Genomic DNA, 14,482 nt, shown 5'->3' on the forward strand with positions numbered 1-14,482 from the left:
GATGTGATGAACGTTAGGTTAATTATGAATCATTTATTACAAGGCGTGAGATACATTACATTATGCGGTTCAGTTTGAAAACGATAAATCACTTCCTTGAACACACACCATGAATAGGAATTTTACTGGAAAACAACACACCACACACTTTAGGTTGTGCATTTTTAAATTACATTGGATTCATCTTCCTAAACAACTTTATTTTGATAATGCCATTAGTGACCCAAACTGTTTCTTTGAATATTTTTATTTTATTTCATTTCATTTTATTTTATACCTCATCCTTAACAAAGAAGGAAAAATAACAACACTGTGGTCTAATACTCAATCACTTTACAGTGTGTATAGCAAGCAGAGCCACATGGTTTTGATAAGGTCGCAAAGCAGCACAGAGTGAGGTAATGATGAAGTCATCTCTGTCCTCTGGACAAGTTCATGTGTAGAGCTTTAAACCTACTGGGATCACTCTCCAACCCACAGGCCTGCATGTCCAGCAAAAGCCTTTAAAAAAAACAACAACAAAACCAAAAAAATATTGAACAAAATTAGATTTAAGTATAACTTTTACTAACTAACTAACTAACTAACTAACTAACTAACTAACTAACTAATTTTTAATCTTTATTTATTTATTTTTTATTTTTTTTAATTTGTGTTATTGACACTGACATGGTGTTCTAATAAAGTTGTGCTTGAAAGTTTACATACACCAGTGGTGTCCAAACTACAACCCGGGGGCCATTTGCGGCCCGCCGTCCAATTTTCAGTGGCCCGCGACATATGCTAAAAATGGCATTTGACTCAGTTCAAATAAAATAAACAAAACAAAAATGTTTGGAGATGGTCAAAGTAAGAAGGGAGGGTATTGAAAAACAGGTGCCATTAAAGGTTATTTTAGTTAACTAAAACTAATGAAAAAACTAAAACTAAAATTAAAAAAAGAATATTGTTACCGAAATAAAATAAAAACGAAAATGCTTTTAAAAAACAAAAACTAACTGACACTACATTTTATGTTTACAAAACTAACTAAAACTGACTATAATTATAGCAAACGTCCTTCGTTTTAGTCTTCAGTAATTTATTTAATGAATGAGGCTTTGGGGATGATTTTAAATGTGATTTTTAGTAGATTTATTTTGATATAAACCGGCATAATGACGTTTGAAAGTATGTCACACACAGGAGTGACGTCATCTAGCAGCAACCAAAAGAAAAGCACCTTCAGATGACATCGCTCCCATGTTTTTGAAATATTGCGCACAAGTAATACACTTTAAAAATGAAAAATTCCAAAACTATAATAACCCTACTGCCATATTACAAATAAATTGGTTGGTTGTAGCATTTTTTTAAATATGAAAAAGCACAAATAAATTATTTATGCAATATTTAGGACTAAACATGTGGCCCTCAAATGAAAAAGTTTGTACACCCCTGACATACACCATGTAAACTTTCAAGCACAACTGTATATGATCAAGCTCAATCGAGCTAACTGTATGGTGAGAAAATAGCTTTATGCCCATAAAATACTCTGGCTATTGTTTTAATATTTTCATAGGTTGAAGTTAACATAAATATAGATGTGCATGCAAACTTTTTATTTTTATGTCATTAAGCGTCATTTAACTTTTGTATATTTTAGCTATGCTCATAATTACAGTGTGTAATGTATCCTGATGTGCAGATTTAAGTTACCAAATGTTCAATGGAAATAATTATATGTGATAATGTGATACACACGTCTGATGTACATTAAAACTCATTCACTGCCTTTGACAAGTATACTTGTCAATTGTATTTTTTAGAGCGGTGCTAAATGGGGGCGAATCTGAGCATGCTCCACTGTAAATATCAAACTTGGAAACAACTTATATATACAATTCTCATTACACTCATATTGATACATCAAAGAAAAGTAAATAAATAAATCATTTTTATACAGTATTAGAGCGGGGATAAATGGGGGAGAATCTGATTATGCTCCACAATAAAGGTCAAACTTGGAAACAACTTTACTGATGACCAACCACCAGTAGATGACATCATAGCCCCATTTTATAGGAAATAAACACAGTTTCAGAGTCCATGGGAGAAATGGCTGTATTTTGGCAAACCTACATTTTTCTGCTGTCAATTATAAAAGAACGGGACGGGACAAAAAGTAGGGAGTCTATTCTGTTATTTGGTAGATTCGGTTTATATATAATTATTGAATGGAATATCACGTGAGTATTGGAAATGTAAAAATGTTCTATAATGACTGGCAGTGAATGAGTTAGGGAAACAAAGACAGTGACGCCTGTCAAGCCTACGCCTACGAGAGTGCTTCAGGCAGTTCTCTATACCTGGAGATTCAAATCATAGCAGAGAATATTTAGCCCAGAGACATTTGTTTGTACTGTATGTAAAAGAATAAAATTACAAAATAATGATCACACGATGTAAAAATAGTGTGATGCAGGTTGTGTATTTGATATTGTAGTTTTGCTGCTCGCTTCAGATCGTTGACGCATTCAAGTATGCTATGCTGGCGCCATCTAGAGGACATGACGAATTTAAACACTGCAGGTCAAACTGCAGCTGATAAATTAAAAATTGAATGAACCACGGTTCTAAAACAGCTAAGGCATTTTGTAAAATGGGATACAACCCACTCAATAAAGTGCTATTTATTCATTTGATATTCAAACACAAACATGGCATTCACATTCATTCTACACAATAATGCAATGGACGTTGGTACCATGTGCGAAACGAGTGGACACATTTATAAATATTATAAAAAATAATAATAATAATAATAAGTTAAGCACTTTCAATTTCCGCCAGTCAAGATGACTCAGTGTGTCATGTGTGTGCCATCTTTGTTATTTAATTCCCAATGAATGTGGTCCACCCATTCTTTAAAACGTTTCGTTTTCATTCCTCTGAAATTAAAGAACAAAACAAAAACCCATTACAGTTTTAATTACATGACTGTGTAATTACACTAGCTACACATGTTCCTCCCTAGATGACCGCATAATTAGGACGCCACCCAATGAATTAGTGTCCCCTCCTTTTCTGGCTCATGAATTAAATCCATTTTATGTGTTATACGTCACAAGTTAATTTTCTACAACTGCTTATCGTTTTCTCAGTTAAGGGAGATATATTACACACACACATTTGCTGCTTCGATTATACTGATGACAACACTGATAACCATGCGATAACCATGCAATCACAATAACACGCAGGCATTAGAATGGACACCTCTTCCTGGGAAAGAGGGATTAGGACTGATTTATAACCTATAATCTCACGTAGGTGGGGGCCTGCAGACAAACGTATGAACCTGTGCTGAAAAACATGTTTGAATTTTATTTGGATACAACACCTAAAACATGAAATGAGGGGATGAAAGAACTCCATTTTGAATACTTTTTCCTCAGACAACATTTTACACTCACATTCAATTCTTCAACTAAAATGATATACAATTTTTGAAGTGTGGGACGACAAAGAAAACACCCAAGTTTAAGCCTGAGATTTAAACGAATAGTCATCCATTCAACTGACACCACTGCTATGTCTCTGCATACTCCACCCTAAAAATATGTTGTTGCAGTGCATATTTTCAAATATGAACCAATGCAGAGAGAAAACATGCAGGGTTTTTTTTCTACAGGGGCCCAGAAATAGTCCCTTAACAATTGCAGCATCTGCAGTAATCAGTGATCCAAACACGGCAAATGAAGGACCTAATCCACTTCACATGGCCTCTTGGGTGTGGAAGTAAATAGCTGTGTGGCCGACCACAAAAGCCCAAGATGATGGCGCTGTGCGGTTTATTCTTAGAACATGTTACTACTGTATTTTCCATCATTTTATTAGCTCGGGCCAGTCACAAGGACAGATGACGAGTATACCGAGAAGTGGAATAGGAAAAAGAAAATTCCACGAACCATCAGCTACACACATTCTGTATTGCTATTTGAAAAAAATAAATAAAAAATAACATTTTGCTCTGCTGAACATTTCTTGTACACAAATTTTAAATATAAACCAACCCATGCATCTGAATTATATCATTTATGGGTTTTTGTTCTTTTTTTTTTTTAAAGCTCTATTTTCTTGAAGCATAACAACACAACCAAAGGCTGGCCAATAATAAACAGTTTTAATTATTATTTTTACCTTTCTTTTTTAATATTTATGTTACTGTTGAGAATATTTAAATGTTGAATATCTTTAATGGCTTCCATCCATATTGGCTACAACCCTCCCCTTTCACAAGAAACAACAAAAACGGAGCTGATAACCAATCACAGGCTGACACAGACAGATGGCACAATTATTGAAGTATAAGAGAGGCTTGCACACTTCTGCAAACCAGTCACACAGGACTCATTCTTCGGGAACGCACTTATGCACACACATACTTCATACCGAGACGCAGTACATATTTTGCATTTGTTTTCATTCCATATGTCATCATGAGCCTCCTGATAGTCTTCCTAATTAGCTTCACTGGTGAGTATATTTTTCATTATTGTCAATGTTCAGCAGTGTCATGTTAACTTTTCCAGAATTACATTTACCACATAGGTATGCTTGTGTCTTTTATCTAATAACCTTGAATTGGTTTGCTAATTAGTTAATTTACCGATTATTTTTACAGGAGGGTAAGCAAAACTAAAACTATTAGATGTCTGTCCCATTCATAATTTGCATATGAATTGCTGCAGTGTGTCAACAAAAATGTGTGCTTGCTGTGCTCATGTGAGAAGTTAAATGTGGTCATTTTGTGGAATACATGTAAAAAAAAATCCAATAAAATAACATAATGTAAAATTTTGTGGCTAAAGGGGAAGAAAATAGGTTGATAGATGGGTGTTGTGTGAAATGAAGTTGTTTTAAAAAGTTCTTGAAATGTTATGAATTGCTTGTCAATAATTAATACTAAAGATGCTACTGTACACATTTGGCAACATTACATCAAGATCTCTCTTTATTGTATTTACAAAGTGATATAATTAAATTTAGAGATAGCTTAATGGGGTGTTATTTGCAGTTTGAGGTATTGTTGTTTCTGGTTCACAATAGGATTCATCTATATTAATTTATTCTATTAGTATTAAAATTCACCTTCATAGTTTTTAGTGCTTTTAAAAGGGCAAAAACAAGTATACCAAAGTCAAAAGACCAGAACTAGCTTTTTTAATGATAGTTTTGTTGTTTTTTTTTTAGAGCAATTGTTTTGACAACCCGGAATATTGATTAGAAGGGATAAAAAAAAAAGAAAAAAGTGCAACAATAAAACATGCACGCACGCACACGCGCACACACACACACAAAAGTAACCACACTATCTTGTTGAGCGAGTGTTGCACAGGCAGGCCTGAGCTCCAATCAATTATTGAGCTTATAAATACATAAATAAATAAATAAATAAATAAATAAATAAATAAATAAATTTAATGATGCTATTGCATAGTAATGTATGTCTAAAATACAAATAGCAAACAATACAGTATTTGAAAAGGTTACCATCACAGTGATAAGTAGCAAATTTGTTAAGATTCTCCCAGTCCATTCATATATAGTTTATTTCAAACGTTCATACATTCAATGTGTGTTTTAAACTGTGAGAGGAAGAACATGTGCATGTACAGTATGTAAATGCAACTGAACGAAACGCATGTGTTTGTGCTGGCACTAATTCTGCCGAGAAGAGGTACCTGCTCAATACATATTTTTGCTTTCATGTGAAGAAATTAGAACTAGTTGCAAAGAGGTCCAAAATGAAATTAATGACTGAAGCATTTATTTTTATCAGTATAATTGCTAGTAATACAGTATAAAAGTAAGCATGAGTGTGAATGCTGTGCTTGATCAGATATAAGATATTCTCCTATCAAGTCCTTTTTGTGTGGTGTTTTTTTTTAGGTCCTGCCTCCTGCGTTGAATTTTTGGCACCACTCAACATGGGTGGAGTCATGGGTGAAGTCATATTTGACTCTACGTCCCAGACAGCCAGTGTCAACGTTACCGGTGCCGGATCGTGCGGTCCCTTAAACATTTCCCTCACCGTGTTCCCCGTCATGTATGGCCACTTTTCCGATCCATGCTCAGAAGCGAACATCGGCTCGAGTGTTTTCACATTCACTGCTGATCCCACAAGCGCCAACCTCAATGTGTCAAGTCTCTTTGAACGGCGCTCAAACCTGGATGATCTCTCGCTGACTCTGCAGACTTGTAACAACAGTCTTGTATGCACAGTTGTAAGTCGCAGGCAAACAGCCTCGACAAGGCAGGCAAGATTCACCGGACAGATTTCCGGTAATGTTTATATTCGCCATAACGTTGGACCGAGCAATGCGAGGCTCCTAGCAGATCTTGTTACAATCGGTCAAGTCAATGCGTCCTCGACCACCATGACACTATTTGGCTTAGTGGACTCAGCCGCAAGTTGCAGTGCTCTTCCTAGTAATTTAGATTTAACCAATCTGGGTGTCATCAACATTGGAACTCCTTTGCAACTTGGGAAATCTCGCCTGTATCTAAGTGACTACGACCCCAACATGGCCTTTCTCATCCTTCGCATAGATTCAACCGACATATGCGCTCAAATCTATAACGTGCCAGAGAAACAAGTGACTGCGCTATTTGATATGAAAGGGATAAATGGATACATCCGCTTCCGTCAGGCTTCCCCTTTCGATCAGACCGAGTTGACGCTCAACCTGAGTAACTTACGGAGCTTGGTTGCCGGTTTCCATGTCCACAGTTTTCCTGTTCCTACAGGCAGGAATTCTTCCTCAAACCTGTGTTCCAATGACAATGTGGGCGGCCACTGGAATCCGTTTGGTCTCGACACAAACGCCCCAACATATCCCAGTGGGCCTGGATCAACTGATGACCTGTACGAGGTTGGAGACCTCAGCTCAAAGCATATGTCCCTCGCAAATCAGAACGAATCGGATGTGACGTTTGTAGACTTCAACCTCCCTCTTTTTGGACGGAATAGCATTGTTGGTCGGTCCATTGTGATTCACCTATTAGATGGGGCCAGGTATGTCTGCTCCAGCATTGGCTATCCTGGTGAAGTCATCGTCGCCAGAGCTACTTTTAGAAGCCCGTTGGTTGGCAACATGTGGTTCACCCAGCTGAAAGACAACCCCCTTTCTGATGTCTCCACCTTTGTGATTTTGTCACATGGCAACCCCGCAACGGCCTCAACCAGAAACCACAACTGGCATATCCACTTGTACCCCATCAGCTCAGAAAGAGACGATGATGAGGCTCGTTGCGGCACAACAGGAGGTCATTGGAACCCTTCCAACATTGACGCAGCAGATAGCAGTTATGATCTCCACTGTGGCCCGTCCACTCCAATAGCCTGTGAAGTCGGAGACTTTGCCAGAAAACACAGGGTCCTCGACATCAGTGTAAGAGTTGGCGGCGTCGAATCAAAAAGTTTCTTCACTGACGTCACTTCCTGGTTGCAAGGCTCAGGCGTTATTGGTCGCTCTGTGGTCGTACATCAGGCAGATAGAGGGGCGCCAAGGATTGCGTGTGCAAATATTACTATGGTGCGTGTACCCAAAGCAGACCTTGGACCTTGGTTTGGCCCTGGCTCGTCAACTGGGCAAATTGAGTTCAGCCAGTCTGTTCCTAATGGCCCCACAAATATAGCTGTGTCCTTGTCCAACCTGAATGCCATGGCCGGTGGCTACCATGTTCACATTTTGCCCATCAAACCAAACAGCACAGTACCGTGCTCAGCTGCAAACATTGGAGGTCACTACAACCCGCTGTCTGTCAACAATTCACAGTCCCCTGATCCTGGAAGTGGCACTGCTGACCAGTATGAAATAGGTGATATTAGTGGAAAATTTGGGCTGCTGACTGACCTGAGGGAATTACAGGAGATCCTTGTAGACAACAACCTACCATTAACTGGGTCTCACAGCATTGTGGGAAGATCTGTTGTGCTTCACTACACCAATGGATCAAGGTGAGAACGCAATGTGTTGATGGGTTTGTGTCCATTAAAGGGTCCGAACCAACAATCAGAATTGAGGGGGGGCTTGGGGGGTCAAAGTAAAACTGTACTCCCAAAACAGAATATGAAAGAGAGAGAGAGAGAGAGAGCGAGAGAGAGAGAGAGAGAGAGAGAGAGAGAGGGAGGGAGAGAGAGAGAGAGAGAGAGAATAATATGTTCTATGCAGCCCCACTGTAAGGCGGCCATTTTGGCAATTGCTGTCGAGTGAAAATGACATCATAGTTGCTTGGGTAACAACCAGTCACAATATAGCTTCAGAAAACAGGTGAGCTGTGATTGGTCGTTGCCTGAGCCATGAGCACCTGTGATGTCATCTTCAGTCGACAGCAAGTGGCAAAATGGCAGCCACCTGAGATGTATTAAAAATAGCTGGATTTTGCGTCATAACTCCTATTCCACAAATGTAATATTAATCAGAATTACATGTTTAGACTAGTGAGGTCACATGTAACATATTATTGTCAAGAAAAGTTGAAGGTTGATTTTGAGCGTCCATCATTCGTCAGTCGTCAACAATTGGGACATTCTTCTGTCATCGTCAATCCGTCAATATTTCAAGCCGAACCACATTGTAATCATCAATCCGTCGCTCGTCATTCCTCAGCAAAATGTGCGTCCGTCTTTGTTTCTGTAATTCAACAGCAAAATGGGCACTCCGTCACTGACTGATCGACAATTACAGCAACAGAAAACCCACTTCCAGCAATGCTTAGTCCATCAATTTTCCCCGTCATTTGTCAATCGCCAATAAAACAGACGGAAATTGACTGAATGCCCACCTCTGGTAACTATTGGAACTAAGGGGAGATGATTTTCTATAATGTTATTATTTATTTGTATGCACACATGCTTATAATTCTGGCTCTTGTCCAACTTGTAATGAGTAGGCATGTAAGTTCACAAGCAAACCTGTTAGGAGATAAATAGATCTGACTTGCCTTTTGACGGCAGTCAGAGGTGTCAAATGGCATGTACTTTTAAACAGATCCTCCTTGTTTTAATAATGTTCTCCATTCACTGAGAGTCATTCAAAACAACATTACTGTATATGTGAAAACACCCCGGCCTTTCTCATCCATTTATATGCATGAATATGCACCTTTTCACAGAATGCAATGTGCTGACGTAGCCGCTGTGAGAAATACAGATGGACAATGGACCATTGCCAAGGCTGTGTTTACTGGCTCTTTAAATGGGACTGTCAGAATGGTAAGCATTGCAAGTCTTCAACTACATCTGCTCCGACTGGTTGCAGCTCACCGGTTATGTAGAACATCTTTACAGTACAATTAATCATAAATCTGTACAATTCAGTCCTCTTTGACAGCCGTAACTTGAACCGAGCTGCCATAAAAACATGCAAGCCAGGGAATTCATTATGTATATACAGTACGAGGGAGGTAAAGGATCGAGATCAGTAGTTTTTCTTAATATCCATTTGCTGGCGGGCAGAACCTAAATGCCCTGTGAACTGTGAAGCTCAAAAGGAGAACAGCTGTGTCTGTCAGCCAACCTTCACAGGCACCATACTGGGCCCTGCAGCATCTATGGAAAAGAGCTAACAACTTCGTAGTGTTGCATGTGAGGTGTCTGGAGAAAATAAGAATGATTTACCATAAACTGTTTCTTTAAATCAGGATTCATTCTACTTTGACTTATTGAAGCACAGGAGTAAAACAGCAATCCTTTGTATGCCTAATAAGCAATGAATGCAAAGCAATAATCTATCTCTGATTGATGTCTTCCAGGTCCAACAAATGTTTCCTGATGGAAGTAGCGGTGACACCACCCTAGAGGTCAATCTACGATCTGCAAATGTAAGCATTGCATACCTGTGCAGATGTTTTGCTTGTTTTAATATCCTCACCACAGTAGGCTATAGGGGTCATTTTCGAGACATTTTCATTGAAAAGTCAGAAGCAATGCACATGACATCTTTTATGTTGTAAAATTAACAAAATTGATATTTTATATAACAATAATAATAATAATAATAATAATAATAATAATAATAATAATAATAATAATAATAATAATAATAATTAATTTTATGAGCCACTGATAAATAATAATACTAATAATAATACTAATAATAATACTACTACTAATAATAATAATAACTATATTTTTACACTTATTTTCATTTTTGTTAGTCCATTTGAACAGGGATCATTTTGACCATTTTTGTGTGTGTTATGTGCTAGAAAAATGAAAGAATTACTTCACTTGCAGTGACCTAAATACTGGAATGCGCCTCCATGAAGGACAAGCGAAAATCTTTCACATCAAGGACAATAATTCAGTTGTTTACCAGATGAAAGTGAAAGGAAAAGATTTCTATCTTTGCTAAAAAAATAAATAAAAAAAATAAAAAAATACTGGACGCCATATTAAAAAAGTGCTGACAAAAATGGATTCATTTTTCTTGAATCAAAGGAAATACATTTCTGCAATCTTAGAAAAAAGGTTGTGGATAACATACGTTTGTCGTGCACATATGTCGTCTTTCTTTGCGAAATAACAGCAACATGTATGTGAAGAACACTAATGACAGAACCATTTTCTGCCAGATGTTTCGCACCTGCGCTGGCTGATCTTGGAGGAGGTGTAATTTAAAAAAAAAAAAAAATCGCTTTTAAGTGACTGAAAAAAAAAAAAAAAAAAAAAAGTTCCTTGATGGCACCCCTATTGCCCCCATTTTCATTTCAGGTGATGCTTTCATGTGACTTACAGTAACAGCGAAAGCAAACAGAAAGCTCGAATGACGTGCGATGTAATCAGGAGACAAAACAACATTGGGTAGAAATGAAAATATTACTGAGCTATGAATGACCTACATTCCAGCAGGTGTAAATAATAAGGGCTTAGTGACGCATGTTTATCGAATGACATTACCAATCAAAAGAGATGAATTTGTTCCTCTAGATTTGAAATCAGATGAACTAACTTCCGGCTTACCTGTTCTGTGGATGCATGCAGTTGAACATAATGTAAAAATGAAAAGGAGTTGATGTGAATGCGTATAGTCACATTGACTCCCACAACTACTGGCTTCATGTGAACACGACATTTACAATCATTCTTGAACGTCCGTGCAAAGAGGGAGGATATTTGTATGTGATGTTTAAATAGAACCTGAAGGAAATACATTCCTGTTTTAATTAAACCGTTTTATGCAAATAATAAGGTAGTCTGTGTGGGTGATGTGTGGGAATCAGAAAAAAAGCCAATGCACTTATACTTGGATTTTGTTTTATTGCAGCTCACGGAGGCATCACTGTTCATATCAAACAACCTTATCGGCGCCAGTAATAGCAGTCAGTGTACCAATTACCAGAAAGCCTATAATCCGTTCAACATGACATCAATGGTAAGACTTAAACGCTTCAATTGTGATGGCTATTCTACACTGAACCATGAAATTCATGTATTTATATTGAATTTTTATTTTTAAAGAGTTCTACCTGCTCTCATAATTACCCTCTGAGCTGTGTGGTTGGGGAGTTTTCTGCACGACACGGCGCAGTCAGCCTGACGAAGGAACAGCTCTGCACTGACAGCATCATTCAGCTCTCAGGAGATTTCACAGGTGACAACACACACCTTGATGGCACTTATTATGACTATATGCAACGTTCTTGACACAACAGAACCAAATGAAATCATACCCTGGTGCAACAACTTCATGGCTTCTCTCCAACTGCCAATAACTAATTCAGATAAAAAAAAACAAAAAACAACAATGTGTATTTGAATGAGAATAATCCCACTATCTCAGGGCTTAAAGAGAAGTTGAACAAGAACGATTCCATTCCAAGTTTCTGTTTATTTATAAAGAATGTTTTTATAACATGCTATTTGGGTATGTTCAGGACTGTCTCAGAAAATTTGAATATTGTGATAAAGTCCTTTATTTTCAGTAATGCATTTAAAAACCAAAAATGTCATACATTCTGGATTCACTTGGAAACACTTGCAGGTGTTTCGAGTTAATTAGACGATTCAAATGATTAGTTGAATAGCCTACTAGTATACTTTTTCATGATATTCTAATATTTTGAGAAAGGATATCATAGTTTTGTTTAAGCTGTAAACCATAATCAGCAATATTAAAATAATAAAAGGCTTGCAATATTTCAGTTGATTTGTAATGAATCCAGAATGTATGACATTTTGTTTTTTTAAATTGCATAACAGAAAATAAAAGACTTTATCACAATATTCTAATTTTCTGAGACAATCCTGTATGTTTATTTAAAGGTACATTGTGGATCTTGTCATTTTTTTTTTTTTTTTTTTGCAGTGAAAAAGTACTCATCTGTGCATTGTTGGAGAATGTATGATGTCGAAAAATCTTTAACATTAATGTTTTAAACTCCATAATGCAGTGAGTTAAAATGTTATGCCCTAAAAATATGAACTTGTGTTCACAGTGGTCAAGAGATCTTTGGTGCTGAAGGATGGTGAGGACATCATTGCATGCGCTGACATCGTCGCAGAATCTCCCTCTGCAGATCAGATCTTCCCCAGGGTTCAGAACTTCAGCAGGTGAGTGTAAAAATATTCTTGAAGGGGAAGTCAGCCAAACATTTTCTCAACAATAATAATATGTTCTATGTTGCCCCACCAGTCTAAACATGGCATTCTGATTATTGTGTTTGTGGAATATTATTAATTAAAGTGGCAAAAATACAACCGTTTTATCCATCTCAGGGGGCGGCCATTTTGTTAAATGCTGTCACACTAAAATGACATCACCGTTGCTCAGGGCTCACCTAACAACCAATCACAGCACATCTTGCGAATGTCACATGACCAAACTCAGAAAACAGGTGAGCCATGATTGGTCGTTACCTGACCTCTGAACAACTGTAATGCCATTTTCAGCCAACGGGGACGCATACAACACATTATTGTAAAGAGACTTTTTGAGTTGACTATCCCTTTTAATGAGCCTGCATTATTCTAATTTGTATTTGCTTTGCCTGACTGACTTGCTGCATTCTCTACAATTGAAATGAATTGAGTATCAGCATCTTCAAGTATTTTGTTTTTCTTTCTGTCTTGTTTCACCAGATACGAATTCCGCAGTCTTGTTGGCCGTGTCACGCGGACGGAAACAGCAAGAATAACCATTTTGGGCGACTCTCCCAAATCTGAGAATCAAGGATGCCAGCGAGTAAGCTTCATGATATCAGGTACGCTTTTATCCTCCAAGCTATGTAACAATACAAAAGAAGTACTCTCTTGTTAGAAGCGTTAAAATATACAGCATGTTGTGAGCTTCCTCCATTAGAACAAAGTTGTATTTGCAAGATCTATACGAGCTACTCTAATCCTGGACATGAATACTGATGACTATCCCCCTGCAACTAAAGTGTTTTAATTAATCAGTAAGGATAGTTTAGAGCATGTGACAATAAGTAGCAATATTGTCTTTTGCTTTCAGGGGATGTCGATGAAGATCTTCTGAACTCTGTCAAAACCAGTGAACTGATGGGCCAATACAGAGAGTCAGAAGTGTGCAACAACAGTAAGTGTGCTTTATAGAATTAGAATATGAACAAAGATTCAAGTGTAACTCAGATGGAAACACCACTCTCAATCTGTTTAAAAAAGAAAAAGAAAAGAAAAACTATCAATGAGAGTGTGTTATAAAACCATATATTCAAGTATTTTATGCAAGTCATGTTGTGTAATAATAATCAGACAAGTCCAGGGTGTACCCCACCTCTTGCCCCAAATCAGTTGTGACAGACTCCAACTCACCTGTGACCCTAATGAGGACGCATGATATACTGTAGAAAGAAGGAAAGAAATGAAAAGATAATAAAATAAGTTGAGATTTTCAGTGAAAGTTGAATCCTTTTTGTAAAAAGTCTGATTTCATGTTTCCAGGAAGCGCGGGCGGACTGCTGGCACCCAAAATCCTTCTCATAGCCTTGATGTTGGTTGCAGGGCGTCTACTACGTGTTACAGCTTGAGTATCATTCACAACAACTGCCACTGCTGCACCGCTTCTGTTTCATCCGCATTTTGTTGAACTGAATGTGTTCGTGGAATGACGTGCACCACAACATAGTGTCTGCATCTGACCTCTACAAATCACTCATTCGATAAACCTCATTTTGGAATGTACAGTATATATTTGGAATGTCATTTGCACTGTTACAGTATTTTTATATGTGATATTCATTTTGACATTCCTAGACTTCCGTCTTCATGTACACAATGTACATCCATCCATCCATTTTCTTGACCGCTTATTCCTCACAAGGGTCGTGGGGGGTGCTGGAGCCTATTGCAGCTGGCTTTGGGCAGTAGGCAGTACACCCCGGACTGGTTGCCAGCCAATCGCAGCACAATGTACATTTTTCTGTAAATCTATGTACAGTATACTGAATAAAATCCAATTTTGTACAGGTA

The 14,482-nt window shown here is 37.7% G+C and overlaps 1 protein-coding gene across 1 annotated transcript; it reads left to right on the plus strand.

Annotated features, from left to right (window-relative positions):
• Positions 1 to 4,400: 4,400 nt before the first annotated feature.
• cusr (Copper-only SOD repeat protein) lies at positions 4,401 to 14,482 on the plus strand. Its single transcript, XM_077523550.1, has 10 exons — positions 4,401 to 4,521; positions 5,938 to 8,008; positions 9,166 to 9,265; positions 9,805 to 9,873; positions 11,319 to 11,426; positions 11,513 to 11,645; positions 12,490 to 12,604; positions 13,133 to 13,254; positions 13,506 to 13,589; positions 13,955 to 14,482. The coding sequence occupies exons 1-10, from the start codon at positions 4,485 to 4,487 to the stop codon at positions 14,038 to 14,040; spliced, it is 2,925 nt and encodes a 974-aa protein (XP_077379676.1). The 5' UTR covers positions 4,401 to 4,484; the 3' UTR covers positions 14,041 to 14,482.

This window comes from Festucalex cinctus, chromosome 6 (assembly GCF_051991245.1).
Source record: "Festucalex cinctus isolate MCC-2025b chromosome 6, RoL_Fcin_1.0, whole genome shotgun sequence".
Classification (NCBI taxonomy): Eukaryota; Metazoa; Chordata; class Actinopteri; order Syngnathiformes; family Syngnathidae; genus Festucalex; species Festucalex cinctus.